Raw genomic sequence first — 14,575 nt, forward strand, 5'->3', positions numbered from 1 at the left:
GTCTGAAGATCAAGGAGGACAGAGAGAGAGGGTAATGTAATACACAGCTGATGGACAGATCTGTGATGTTTATAGAAAAAAATTGTTTCTTTCCGATAATCCGAACTCTTTTTGCCCCTTCCCATTCATAGACATAATAGGAGCTGTCCTTTTCCATGAAGGCCTAGAACACCAAGCGCTGCAATAAAAGTTATTGTACCTTGTATTGACACATAGAACATCCACATATTGATCACTTACAGGAACTGATATACAATGACCACACCTAATGTGTTGGTTGGTGAGTTTCTTCATATGGCTGACCTCAAAGTTGTTGATTCAGTGCAGTATTCACATTGTTATGGACGGTTCTTCAGAAGGCTCCTCCTTGTAGAATAGAGATTAGAGGGTTGGCGGCACATTGGTATTACATGCCAACGTCACAGGTGCGGCTGATAAGGCATTCAGGATGATAAAACTTTATTTCTTACAATTGAATACAAATCATTGCATGACGCACAAAATTATAAAGGAAAAAATCTGTATTTTAGCCAGCAGAGGTCACTGCAGCCACTATCTATGCAATGATAATTGTCCAGTGATGCCCTCACATTAACCCTCTAAGGAAGCAGACTATTCTGGCCTTCATTACTGAACAATTTATATTATTCACTTGTGCTATTTTAGGTTATTGATTAACGTTTCCTATTTTTGTGCAGTATAGAAATAAAAAAAAAGCAACAATCCAATTCCGGCCATTGACCACAATAGTCATAGTGTGGTGGTGTGATAAGAAGAGGGTACTGATCTGTAAATGCCAGATATGCTCAGGTGTCTGGCAGCAGCTCTCTTATCTCCCATTAAAATAACATACATGCTCAGTAGAGCCGAGCGTTCATGCCTATAGGAATATACTGAAGAATCTATAGAACAATAGACCGCTCATTATACCGGCTCTGTACGGCTTGAAGAATATATACTTTGCTAAGGAATTAAAGGAAGTTCTGTAAAGCGAGTGCTGTTGCTCAGGGTTGGCAGAAGAGGAGACGGCTCAGTATTTCCTGTGTGCTGATTGTGTCACAGCCGGTGAGGAAACACTTCCTACCACATAGGCCGTGATGTAGAACGCTCTGTGCCTTCACTATACATGTAAACAGCCTCGGAAGACGCCATCACTTCTCCATGCTGTCAGTACATAACCACTGACGGAAAGATCAACCAGTATAAAGTGGAGCCAACTGGGCCCCAATGCAGAATGGTTACCTACTATCTGGTATCTGTACTACATGACAAAGAGGCCTGCTACCTCTGTATCCCCTACAGCCACTCCTGTAACTGCAGTATGCAAAACATTCTGGATGGAGTTACCCTTTAAATATACACATTTTAAAAGGAGCTGTCATCTTAAAAAACAAAACGATAGCATGGAGAGAGCGTGGCATCCTCATTCTATAGATCAGTCAGGGTCTGAACACTCACACCTCTGCTATTTGGCATGTCCCTAGGAGGTAGACTTTAAAGGGCAACTACAGAGAACTAGTTTTTCTTTCAAATCAACTGGTGTCAGAAAGTTTTATAGATTTGTAATTTACTTCTATTTACAAATCTCTAGTCTTCCAGTACTTATCAGCTGTTGTATGTCCTGCAGGAAGTGGTGGATTCTTTCCAGTCTGACACAGTGCTCTCTGCTGCCACCTCTGTCCATGTCAGGAACTGTCCAGAGCAGGAGAGGTTTTCTATGGGGATTTGCTCCTGCTCTGGAAAGTTCCTGACATGAACAGAGGTGGCAGCAGAGAGCACTGTGTCAAGCTGGAAAGAATACACTACTTCCTGCAGGACATACAGCAGCCGATAAGTACTGGAAGACTGGAGATTTTTAAATAGAAGTAAATTACAAATCTGTATAATTTTCTAAAACCAGTTGATTTGAAAGCAATTTTTTCCCCGCTATAGTACCCCTTTAAGTACTTCCCAGTTTGGCCTTCATTTCATTAATAAGTGACCACAATTGTCCACTGGGGCATTGGAATCGGTTCTGTTGTGTTTTCTTCTGCAGTCTACTTATACTTTAACATGTAATAGGACTAAAAGGCAAAGTCCGGGGCTTCCCTTAAGCATTACTAAAAAGCGTCAAGCAGCAATGAGTAAGATGTGGCCATACTTCAGCAGATATTGGTGGTCAATGCTGTTGACATATGTGGGAAATCTGCCGGTTCTGTGAAAGTTGTTGCCTTTTTGCTAAACCTCAGGGATTGGACATATAGGTCTCCTATATAGATTATGTTATGGATTACACTATAGCAATTGACTATAATTATATTATCACCAGGATATAACTATAGTGTTCTCTATAATAAGCCGCCATGGGTCCCCCCCCCCTTGTTTCTGCCTACAGACCACTGCTGTTGTCAGTACCATGGACAGTGGTCGGGGCTGGGTGGGCTGCAGTGCCTGGGGTTTAGGATGAAGCAGACCATGGACAACTATACAGTTTCACACACAACCCTGCTCTCTCCCACAAAACCAGCACCATCATCTCCTGAAATACTCTGTGCCACTGTGTCACTTTCCATGACATGTGATTTGTCCTCCCCCCTCTTCACTGATACTCCCTAACTCCCCAAAGTGCACAGGGCAGACATGAAGGGTTAAGTACATGCTACTGCTCTTTCACTCTAGAGATTAGTGGGGGTCCCAGCACCTATACCCCCACCATTACAAACATCTCACATGTCAGAAGTCTGTTGAAAGGATAGGTACTTAAAAGGGAATGTGTCACCTAAATTTTCCTTTACTGATTAGTCAGGTACTTAAAGTTTTTTTTTTATTTCACTTTTTGTACATTGTTATGGGGACTGCCATATTGCCTGGGCTGTTGTTAACAGCATTTGACATGCTTTACAGCAGGCCTCATGGACATAGAAGACAATAGACAGACTCTGTCCCCTTGAGATAAATGTGAAACATTACTGAGCGCGCTCTGTGACCTGTGAAGAGGTCATTCCACAGGGAGCTTCTACTGTCTCCTCTATCTACTGGTGTCACATGACGCTGTAATACTGTACAGATCACTTTACGGCAGCCTCCTCTTATCACCACAGACGCTACAGAAAGTCTCTGCTTGGTTTTATCCCCCAGTTGTGAGAATAAAAACTGCAAGATCGCAGGATTATTTTATCATATTGATAGAAAAATGGAAAATTAGGTGAAATGTTGCCAAAAATTCTTATAAAATATGTAGAAATATGTATTTCCTGATGACACATTCCCTTCAACAGAGACATGAATGGACTGGTCACTTCCTCCTATAAGACCAACATACTCCTCTCCTGCTGCTGTATCAGTACTCGTGGTCCCCTCACAGTGCGTATCCTTCCCCTTTACTTCACGACTGATACAAGACATTAAAGTGACTGCAGAACCCTTACGTTTAGTCACCGACCTGTGAATAGGACCGTCTGTCATTCTGTGGTGAGGACACTGGTTAATAGGCCTCTGCGGGAGTGGTTAAGGGCAGGTCTGTCTCCCTTTTCTTGCCGAGCAGGTTACCTACAATTAATAGGATAATTAAAATCGCCCGCACACACCTGGTATAGGAATTTAACCCTTTATGCAAACATTTTCACAGACGTCGTGCACGGGTGCCAAACCTAGATAGACCCCTGATAGTCACTGCACACTCCATCAGAATATATGGAGAATAGTGACTCTAGGTATGGCAGGGTATGGTAGCCATGTTCAGCTCTGATCTTACTCATTAAGCAGCACTGACAGAGTCATTAGGGAGTTTCCTATTCTCACCCACATTGTTTTTATTTCCTTGGTATCCTAAATCCAGATTCCAAGATACTGAGCATCATCTTTAGTCGGAGAGACATTGAAATTCAGGCACCATGGATCGTAGCTAGAAGGACTCTCTTAGAAGACTTTGCAGTTAGGAGGACTCCACTGCAAGTGTCAGCTATTGTATCCCAAGCTTGGTTGCAGGTGGTGAGGTACGTCCAATTGGCATCAACAGCATAAGTTTTTTTGGCTTCTTCTGGATCAACACAATAGAGTTATAGGCCGGACATGATGGATCCTTGTTGTTTTTTTTTCAACCTTATCGACTATGCCGCTTCGTAAGATGACCCTAAAAGATCTTTAAAGGTCAGTGGAAACCTTCCCTAATCCTTCAGACATGAGCTTTGCAGGGGAAGTTGGGGCCACGCCAAGATGCCTTGTAGGTGATTGCTATCTGTCGGCTCTCTGCCACTCAGCGTTGATGGGGAGTCATGCTGCCCCGGTGGACTCTCCTCAGTTGATCCAGTTCTGCTCTCGGCTCAGGAAAGTTGACCAGAAGCTTCAGGAGATGAGAGATGCCTACCAAGGATCAGGTGAGAAGTTAAAGGGAAAATCTGAAGAGAACACTTGTAGGGACGATTGGAGGTATGTGCAAGGGGTGGGTAATAGTATAGGCAATACCCATAGTGTGGATGGGGTAGACCTTGAATTGAATGGCTTTTCCCATTATCGTATCTCCTAACATTATATTGGGTACTTGATGGTTTTATGACTCCAACTGGTTTGAGTAGAGAGGTGGGTGCACATGTCTAGTCATCTCACACGGCGGACCTGTTCATTGCCATCTATTTACTAGTCTTGTCGCTTATCATCATGATACAGTCCCTTGTGCCGGGAGTAAATAGAGCAGCTTGGTCTCAGTCACTCTCTATAGGACTCTCTAGCCGAGTGGTCTACTCAGGTATCTTCAGAAGTCCCATAGATAGTAAATGTAGAGGAGGTTAAGCATGCCCACTGCTGCTTTTAGGGGACAAGGGACCTTTGTACTGGGGTTCTCAGTGGTAGGACCCCCAAAATGAGACATCTATCACTTATCTATAGCATTGGTCATAGGTGTCTAATTTTGGGGGGGTGTTCAACTTGTAAGACTGACAACCAGTTAAATGGGACCTTCTTACACATTTCAATGAGGATTTGGAAGTTGCTATGAAACAGGTGTGACCATGTCAGCCAAAATCTACTGGAAGTTTTGACAAGAATGAATCCAATGCCAATGGCTATACGTGGATTGAACATGGAACTTAAAGGGACATTGTAATTTCAGGAAGTTATTTTCTATCTAAAGAATAGGGAATAACTAAAGGCATCGGTGGGAATACAGTTCTCGAGACCCCACCAATCACAAGATGACAGCAAAATGGTGCCCCTGATTGAAGACTGGCCAGCGCCCCATTCATCCTCTATAGAAAATGAGTGCAGCACTGGATATATATATATATGTGCACTACCGCTCCATTCATTCAGATCAATGAGCCCCCAAATACTGGGAATAGGGGATAATATTCTGAAACGAGAATATCCCTTTAAGTAGACGCACATTTTATTTTTGGGGCCTGTAATGAATTTAGGATTATGAGACTCTTTTAGCGTTTAAATTCTGTCATTTTTGTTCATTTTCCCACTTATCACCATTTCTCCTCCCCCTCGCAGGTCCTCCATCTTGTGACTATATCGAGCTGAAGTTATCAGAATTACTCCAGTCTGTTGTATTCCTTCTCTTTAAGTATCCAGCGCTGAAATCTCACTGTGTGCAGGAGGCAATGACCAACCTCATCAACCGAGTCCGAGGTACGGCCCAACATACATATATATAAAACACTGTTCTGCAGTGTATTACACTGTTCTGCATATGGCTATATACTCTGCTCTACTATACTACCATACATATCATTATACCTGTACTGTTTTGTTTTGTCCTCTACTACATCATTATACATGGATGTCTATAATATTATTATGTAGTGCCTTAACTATACTATAACTATACATATTCTTGTACATATTCTTCTCCACTAGTCTGTGCCATATTGTTACATACTGCCCGCTACTATATCATTATACACTGATTTGCATTTTATTGTTTTACACTTACACCTTCTACTATATCATTAAAGACTGTTGTTTACTATATTGTTATATAATGTCCTCTACCATATAATTAGACTCCGCTGTGTACTATATGTGTATGTACTGCCCTCTACTATATCATTATACTAATCATAATGAACAGCAGTATGGGGCCATGTACAGTGTGCAAATATAATGCCCCCATGTGACCCCACCAATACTGCCCCCTGTAGTACCCTACCAGTAACAGTGACCCCCCAATACTGCCCCCTGTGGTACACTACTAGTAACAGTGACCCCGCAGTACTGCCCCCTGTGGTACCCTACTAGTAACAGTGACCCCCCAATACTGCCCCCTGTAGTACCCTACTAGTAACAGTGAACCCCCAATACTGTCCCCTGTGGTACCCTACTAGTAACAGTGACCACCCAATACTGCCCCCTGTGGTACCCTACTAGTAACAGTGACCACCCAATACTGCCCCCTGTGGTACCCTACTAGCAACAGTGACCCCCCAATACTGCCCCCTGTGGTAACCTACTAGTAACAGTGACCCCCCAATACTGCCCCCCGTGAAACCCTACTAGTAACAGTGACCCCCCCAATACTGCTCCCTGTGGTACCCTACTAGTAACAGTGACCCCCCCAATACTGTCCCTTGTGGTACCCTACTAGTAACAGTGACCCCCCAATACTGCCCCCTGTGGTACCCTACTAGTAACAGTGACCCCCCAATACTGCCCCCCGTGGTACCCTACTAGTAACAGTGACCCCCCCAATACTGCCCCCTGTGGTACCCTACTAGTAACAGTGACCCCCCAATACTGCCCCCTGTGGTACCCTACTAGTAACAGTGACCCCCCAATACTGCCCCCTGTGGTACCCTACTAGTAACAGTGACCCCCCATTACTGCCCCCCGTGATACCCTACTAGTAACAGTGACCCCCCCATTACTGCCCCCTGTGGTACCCTACTAGTAACAGTGACCACCCAATACTGCCCCCTGTGGTACCCTACTAGTAACAGTGACCCCCCAATACTGCCCCCTGTGGTAACCTACTAGTAACAGTGACCTCCCAATACTGCCCCCCGTGAAACCCTACTAGTAACAGTGACCTCCCCAATACTGCCCCCTGTGGTACCCTACTAGTAACAGTGGCCCCCCAATACTGTCCCCTGTGGTACCCTACTAGTAACAGTGACCCCCCAATACTGCCCTCCGTGATACCCTACTAGTAACACTGAGCCCCAATACTGCCCCCTGTGGTACCCTACTAGTAACAGTGACCCCCCCAATACTGCCCCCTGTGGTACCCTACTAGTAACAGTGACCACCCAATACTGCCCCCTGTGGTACCCTACTAGTAACAGTGGCCCCCCAATACTGTCCCCTGTGGTACCCTACTAGTAACAGTGACCCCCCAATACTGCCCCTCTGTGGTATCCTACTAGTAACAGTGACCCCCCAATACTGCCCCCGTGGTACCCTACTAGTAACAGTGACCCCCCAATACTGCCCCCTGTGGTACCCTACTAGTAACAGTGACCCCCCAATACTGCCCCCCGTGATACCCTACTAGTAACACTGACCCCCAATACTGTCCCCTGTGGTACCCTACTAGTAACAGTGACCCCCCCAATACTGCCCCCTGTGGTAACCTACTAGTAACAGTGACCCCCCAATACTGCCCCCCGTGATACTCTACTAGTAACAGTGACCCCCCAATACTGCCCCCTGTGGTACCCTACTAGTAACAGTGACCCCCCAATACTGTCCCCTGTGGTACCCTACTAGTAACAGTGACCCCCCAATACTGCCCCCTGTGGTACCCTACTAATAACAGTGAATCCACAATACTGACCCCCATGGTACTCTACTAGTAACAGGGAAACCCCCCCTAGTACTGCCCCCTGTGGTACCCTATTAGTAACAGTGACCCTGCAATACTGCCCCTATGGTACCCTACTAGTAACAGTGACCCCCTAATACTGCCCTCTGTGGTACCCTACCAGTAACAGTGACACCCCAATACTGCCCCCTGTGGTACCCTACTACTAACAGGGACCCCCCAATACTGCCCCTTGTGGTACCCTACTTGCAACAGTGACCCCCTCTTATACTGCCCTTTGTGATACCCTAATAGTAACATTGACTCCCCCAATACTGCCCCCTGTGTTAAGCTACTAGTAACATTGACCCCCCCCCAATACTGCCCCCTGTGGTACCTTATTAGTAACATTGACCCCCCCCCAATACTGCCCCCTGTGGTACCCTACTAGTAACAGTGACCCCCCCAATACTGCCCCCTGTGGTACCCTACTAGTAACAGTGACCCCCCCCCCAATACTGCCCCCTGTGGTACCCTACTAGTAACAGTGACCGCTCCAATACTGACTGATGAAGGATCATATAGATTCTATAGCTAGATACAGGGCTGAAGGCTGCTTGTTATTGTAAGGACACAACCACAGCTATGAGGGAGCCGGCCCAATGATAACATTATGTCAGAGCATTGCTAACCTGTGCTTTAATGTGGTTCCAAGGTAAACCGTTGCCGATATCATTTCTACGTGTTTTGTGTTTTCGTCATACTGACGTCTTCCTCAGGTTATTAAGCGTCACATCTTACATATTGGGGAGTAGTGGAGTAACCATTTGGGTATCAGAGCCTTAGTAAATAGTCAAGCAGTGGTGTTTAGGTGGTCCTGTCTTTTGCTAGGTGTCTCGCTGGCTTGGCTGTCTCTTATCCTCCATAGACAATACTGGTTAGTATTTTGCACACACAATCTCTCCTACAGTATATGTTGCTGTAATGACAGATCAGGTCAGATCTGGGTACCACAGGTGGCATGGGGGATCCCGGCATCATCAGACCTGTACTGTGACCCACATTACCATGCACCTTGCTGCCTGTGCCGTCCTCTGGACATTCCATGGATAGCTCCAATAATAGATGTCAGGACAATAGGATGTCATTAATACCATCCAATGATACCAGAATAGTAAATGGCACTCAGGAGCTTGGCTGTCACAGGTTAATTCTGTATAATTACCTCCGGAAGCTTCTCATCCATTCATGTTATGTGTGAGCCTCACATTCCACATGACACCCGTCATACCTGCTCTATGATGGATGGATTTGTGGAAGGTGTTTAATGTGTGATGCAACGTAATGGCCTATAAAATCTGAGCCGCACTGAGGATTTCAGGTGTCATCCTGCTACCTATATCATATATATATATATATATATATATATATATATATATAAAACCTGGGACCTGTAGTGCAGTCTGGGGGTCATTTCGAGTCTAAAAGCTAAAGCTAAAGCTTTGGCTGTCCAGGCATGATGGGAATTGTAATTTTGCAACAGCTGGAGGGCTGAAGGTTCCCCATCCTTGCTGTGCACTGTGGTCTGTACTGCAATTCCTAGCTGTGGGGTACAGGTCTTCAACACATGCAGCAGTATCCGTTGCTCAAAACTGATAAGCCAGGGGCTTCCCAGACTTCATAGAGAGGCAAGCTCCACCCTTTTCCAGAAGGTTCTTAGTTATACAGATGGGAACCCTGCTCCAGCCATAGCCATAGCACTATGATCATCTTAAAAGGCAACGGGAAAAAAATCCTTTCAAATCAATTGGTGTCAGAAAGTTATACAGATTTGGGATCTACTTCTATTTAAATAATCTTAATTCTTCCAGTACTTATCGGCTTCTGTATGTCCTGCAGGAAGTGGTGTATTCTTTTCAGTCTGACACAGTGCTCTCTGCTGCCATTTCTGTCTGTGCCAGGAACTGTCCAGAGCAGAAGAGATTTTCTATGTGGATTTGCTGCTGCTCTGGCCAGTTCCTGACATGCACAGAGGTGGCAGCAGAGAGCACTGTGTCAGACTGGAAAAAATACCCCACTTCCTGCAGGACATTCAGCAGCTGATAAGTACTGAAGGACTTGAGGTAAATAACTATATATAGCTTTCTGACACCAGAAGATCCACCTCTAGGGTTTAGGCCCATGTTGTGGTTGGCCGCTTTTCACCCGTTACCTACAGTGATCCAACATTGAGGTGCTGCAGGCACTGCAACCCACTATTCTTGTGCAACAAAGAAGAACAAACACACACACACACACATATATATATATGCACCCAGCAGTTAGATGCGAAATGGCCATATTTTTCTTTTTTTAAAGTAACAGGCAACTATTTATAGACAATACAGTCCTGCAAGGGAGACCTGACAGTTCGACCCCCTTCCAGGCAGCTATCGCCCTCTTCTCTGTCTTAGTGAGTCCGCCTATGAGGGTGATTGCAGTGCTCAGCACTCTCACTTTGCACTTCCTGATGCGATGACTGCTGTCAGGAAGCTGTGGGTCTTTGTCACTACATCAGTAAACCCGGGTTCTAACATTGGCAGGGGCGTCCACTCCAGCTGGGCCTGGGAAGATGGCGTCAGGCAGAGGAGGGGGTAAGAAACTGCAACCTGCCCCCCCATTTATCGCCCTGCTGTCTCTATGACTCCCTTATGGCTCTTATGGGCTTATCTCTTACCTAATGTATAACTGTTTGCTGCAATCTGTTCCTCTTTGGCGTTCACGACCACACACACATACACTGTATATATATATATATATATACATTGTACATGCTATGAGTCGGGTATAAGCTGGTTGTACATGGCTCTGATATGGATATATTTGGTGTCATGGTTCCACTATCCGTACTTAGATTTTACTTGATGCAATGTATACATGTCTCGATGTCTTCATTCTCTTGCACAAATCGATGTCCTTAAGCCATCACTATATGCGTCCAGCCATGTCGACCACTTCCTATACAAACGGAGGGATCACATATTTTGTATGTATAGGGATTATATGCTACTACTATAACCTATACGCTCAGGCTTAGTCTCTATATCATACTCATGGCTCGTGCCTGTGTCAGACTTTATAGGGTTCTATGTTCTCTTGATGATGTTTTAACCACATCCTGCTTTCGGCGTAGTATAACAAGTCAGTGACTTTATTTCTGTCTGCACAAAAAGTGGCAGGAGGGTGACAGGATTAGAAACGTAAGGAGGGACAAATCAGGTTCGGAGATGGCCAGAGATTATATAAGGTAATAATAGCATGGCGGCGCAATAACACACGGAATCGGCTTATTAGCAGTGAACCAAATCTTTGTCTTTATTTCATAGTGACCCATAAAATCAATAGATATATTGTCACATCTACCCCAGAATTCACACCAACGTGTTTCTGGTGCTAATAGCGCTCTTACTCATGACACTATGGAGATTCCCATAGCCAATGTGTGTGTCTTCCACTGGCGAAGATGTAGATATAAGACAGTGTGCACTGATAAAACAAAATCGGCACTCACCCAGCTATAGTGTTCGAATATGGATGTTTTATTTCAGGGTAAAATACAGCAGCATAGCAGGTGTGTTACACAAGTAAGTGCGACGGCTGTTTTGCACCTGCCCGCACCTGCTACGCTGCTGTATTGTAACCTAAAATAAAGAATCCACAGTTGAACACTAATGCTGGGTGAGTGCCGCTTTTGTTCTCTTTCTATCGGTGGATATTTGCACATTGAACTGGTTATATAAGAGTAGCACCCCCTATGATCAGAGAGATATATGGGAGCCAACCTGTCAAAAATACGTCCACACGGTAGTACAAGCGATTCTTATTGTATATATTATAAGACAGTGTTTTTGTGGTGTACCTTTATTGTATATATCTTAGGATCCCCCATTGATCTGTAGAGCATGGTGATGAACCTGCAAAAGGGTAAAAGATTAAACAGAATTGTAGTACTTACTATTTTATTTTAAGAGATTATCCAATATAACGCAATGTCAGGTGAGTAGTATCAATCACTGGTCCTAAACTGTCCCCCAGAATACCCAGGCTGCCGCACTGGGAAATTTCTCACCCTGAGAATCGCTATCTAAAAACTGTATATGCGGGGGGGCACTTCTGTGCTGGGACCCGCATCGCGGCGCTCCGGTGCCCAGTTCCCGGACGCTTCCGGGTGTCTGACGTGGGCCCGAGACGTAACGTCTCAGGTCCGCTCAGCCACTCCGTGAAGGAGGCGAGATCCGTTTCAAGTCCGCTCAGATCCGCCTCCTTCACTGAGTGGCTGAGCGGACCTGAGACGTCACATCTCGGGCCCGTCTCAGACACCCGGAAGCGGCCGGGAACCGGGCACTGGAGCGCCGCAATGCAGGACCCGCCGCTGGAACCGGGGAGGTGAGTGGACGTCTTTTCCCTCGGCCACCTCCTCCCCGGTCCCAGCAAAAAAGTGACCCCGGCTGGAGTACCCCTTTAACATGTTTCGTTGCTAGGCGACAACATCAGGAAAATATGACATCATATGCCACATCATATGCCATATTTTTCTGATGACGTTGCCTAGCAACGAAACACTTAGACCCAGTATAGGACACCAGGACCTTGGCCTAGTTTATATATAATGGACAATGTAAAATCACCATGAATGAAATGATTTCCAATGATTATACGGATCTACGAGACAGTAAAGGCGTCACCATAAATAATAAAACACCCTGGGGGAGATTTATCAAACTGGTGTAAAGTAGAGCTGGCTCAGTTGCCCATAGCAACCAATCAGATTCCACCTTTCTTTCCTTACAGACTCTTTGAAAAATGAAAGGTGGAATCTGATTGGTTGCTAGGGGCAACTGAGCCAATTCTACTTTACACCAGTTTGATAAAACTCACCCCCCCCCCCTATGTTCAGGACTGAAGGGAGAACTCCCCCCCCCCCCTATGTCCAGGATTGACCCTTGGGCCCACCAGTGGAACTAGGGCTCTTATCCTATGGTTACACATAATGGGGTAGATTTATCAAACATGGTGTAAAGTGAAACTGGCTCAGTTGCCCCTAGCAACCAATCAGATTCCACCTTTCATTCCTCACAGATTACTTGGAAAATGAAAGGTGGAATCTGATTGGTTGCTAGGGGCAACTGAGCCAGTTTCACTTTATAACATGTTTGATAAATCTCCCCCAATATGTTCATATCTCCTTACATTGGACGTTGTTTTGGCCCCATTACTTTGTTAGACCTTGTCTCCTCACGGTCCAGTCTACGTCTAGATGAGTCTATCAATTTATTACTTTATTTTGTCCTTGTATGTTTACCTTGTAAAGTGCTGTATGACTCGGCATTACATATGATGTTAGTGTTTTTATTATTATTATTTTTTTCGCTATGGGTGCCTTCACACCTACCGACTCGCCGCGTAAATCTCGCTGCGAGTCTGGCAGGTCCTGGCAGTTCACTGTCACTACATACTCGCAGCTGTCTGAACGACCACTGCGTGTATGTAATTCTGCCGGCCCCTTTACCCTTTCTGCTGTTGCCCGGCTCCCGCTGCGCTCCCACTCTGTATACATTACCTGCCTCTCACTGCACGGGGTCCTGGCGTACCGCTCTCCCGCCCGGCCAATCAGTGTGTTGCCCTGCCGCAGCCACTGATTGGCTTGGGGGGGAGAGCAGTACGCCGGGACCCCGTGCAGTGAGAGACAGGTAATGTATACAGACACAGCGAGGGAGTCGGGCGGCAGCAGAAGAGGTTAAGGGGCTGGCAGAATTACATACACGCAGCGGTCGTTCAGACAGCTGTGAGTATGTAGTGACAGTGAACTGCCAGGACCTGCCAGACTCGCAGCGAGATTTACGCTGCGAGTCGGTAGGTGTGAAGGCACCCTAAAGGGATGCAAAGAAGGTAAAAACGGATGTGATTGCTCCCTGTTTTCCTCTCTGAACTATGACCCTGCTGTTGCCATGAAACAGACAGACACTTTCCCACAATCCCCCTTGCTTGCGTGTGAAGTGAAAACCAACTGGCAATACTAATAAGACAGACATGTGACTGCAGATGAACTGAGCATTAGTGACCCAACCTAGTAGTTGCCTTAAAATGACAGTGTCGCCCCCTTACTCTATGTGCTGCTCTCCGCACTATTCACAAGCTTAGATACTGCACATTCAATATATACCGATATAACACTTGTCTGTCTCTTCTTTCTGCCCTAAAATAGCTTAATTTTATCAGTGGACAGTGTCACCTAGGCGGGGCTTCATGACAGTTAGGCACTCTAACTGAAAGAGCCTAACTGCCACTGTCCATATAGGAGAGATGGCCCGACTGCCGTGAAGCCCCGCGTAGGTGTCACTATCCATCGATAAAATGAAGCAATTTTAGAACAGAAAGAAGACGCAGACAGGTGTTATACAGGTATATATTATATGCGCAGCATCTAAACTTGTGGATGGTGCGGAGAACCTCACCTCACAGAGTAAGGGTGGTGACAGTATCACTATTATGGTGCGTTCACACCTACAGGATCTGCAGCTGATTTTCTGCAGCAGATTTCATTTAAATAACTGAACACAGCATCAAATCTGCTGCAGATCTGCTGCAGATCCTGTAGGTGTGAACGCACCCTAAGGCTAAGTTCACACAATGTAAAATTTCTATTAATCATTAATAATTACTAATCATTAATAAATCACTAATAATTAATAGAAATTTTACATTGCACTGCAGTCTGAGGGAATCCTGAACGGACTGTATACATTGAATAGCAGCCGCACACCACTGACTGTTCACGCAATGGAGAGTGCAGCTCTGGCCGCACTCTCAATTTTG

The 14,575-nt window shown here is 45.5% G+C and overlaps 2 protein-coding genes across 7 annotated transcripts in view; one reads left to right on the plus strand and one right to left on the minus strand.

Annotated features, from left to right (window-relative positions):
- The window catches only part of PGLS (6-phosphogluconolactonase), a 36,344-nt gene extending 32,885 nt beyond the window's left edge, over window positions 1-3,459 (minus strand). Inside the window, exon 1 of the mRNA XM_069946059.1 lies at window positions 3,422-3,459. Coding sequence (XP_069802160.1) covers window positions 3,422-3,444 — 23 coding nt within the window. The 5' untranslated portion in view covers window positions 3,445-3,459. The remainder of the gene's footprint in view (window positions 1-3,421) is intronic.
- Window positions 3,460-3,660: 201 nt separating this feature from the next.
- The window catches only part of GMIP (GEM interacting protein), a 50,149-nt gene continuing 39,234 nt past the window's right edge, over window positions 3,661-14,575 (plus strand). The window contains exons 1-2 of one of the 6 annotated variants that reach the window (XM_069946002.1): window positions 3,661-4,355; window positions 5,473-5,610. In XM_069946002.1, coding sequence (XP_069802103.1) covers window positions 4,160-4,355; window positions 5,473-5,610 — 334 coding nt within the window. In that variant the 5' untranslated portion in view covers window positions 3,661-4,159. Of the gene's footprint in view, window positions 4,356-4,377; window positions 4,408-5,472; window positions 5,611-10,272; window positions 10,354-13,433; window positions 13,450-14,014; window positions 14,162-14,575 lie in introns of those variants that run through there. The other 5 variants (XM_069946013.1, XM_069946022.1, XM_069946031.1 and 2 more) reach the window with 5 other exon arrangements.

This window comes from Dendropsophus ebraccatus, chromosome 1, assembly GCF_027789765.1.
Source record: "Dendropsophus ebraccatus isolate aDenEbr1 chromosome 1, aDenEbr1.pat, whole genome shotgun sequence".
Taxonomy (NCBI): Eukaryota; Metazoa; Chordata; class Amphibia; order Anura; family Hylidae; genus Dendropsophus; species Dendropsophus ebraccatus.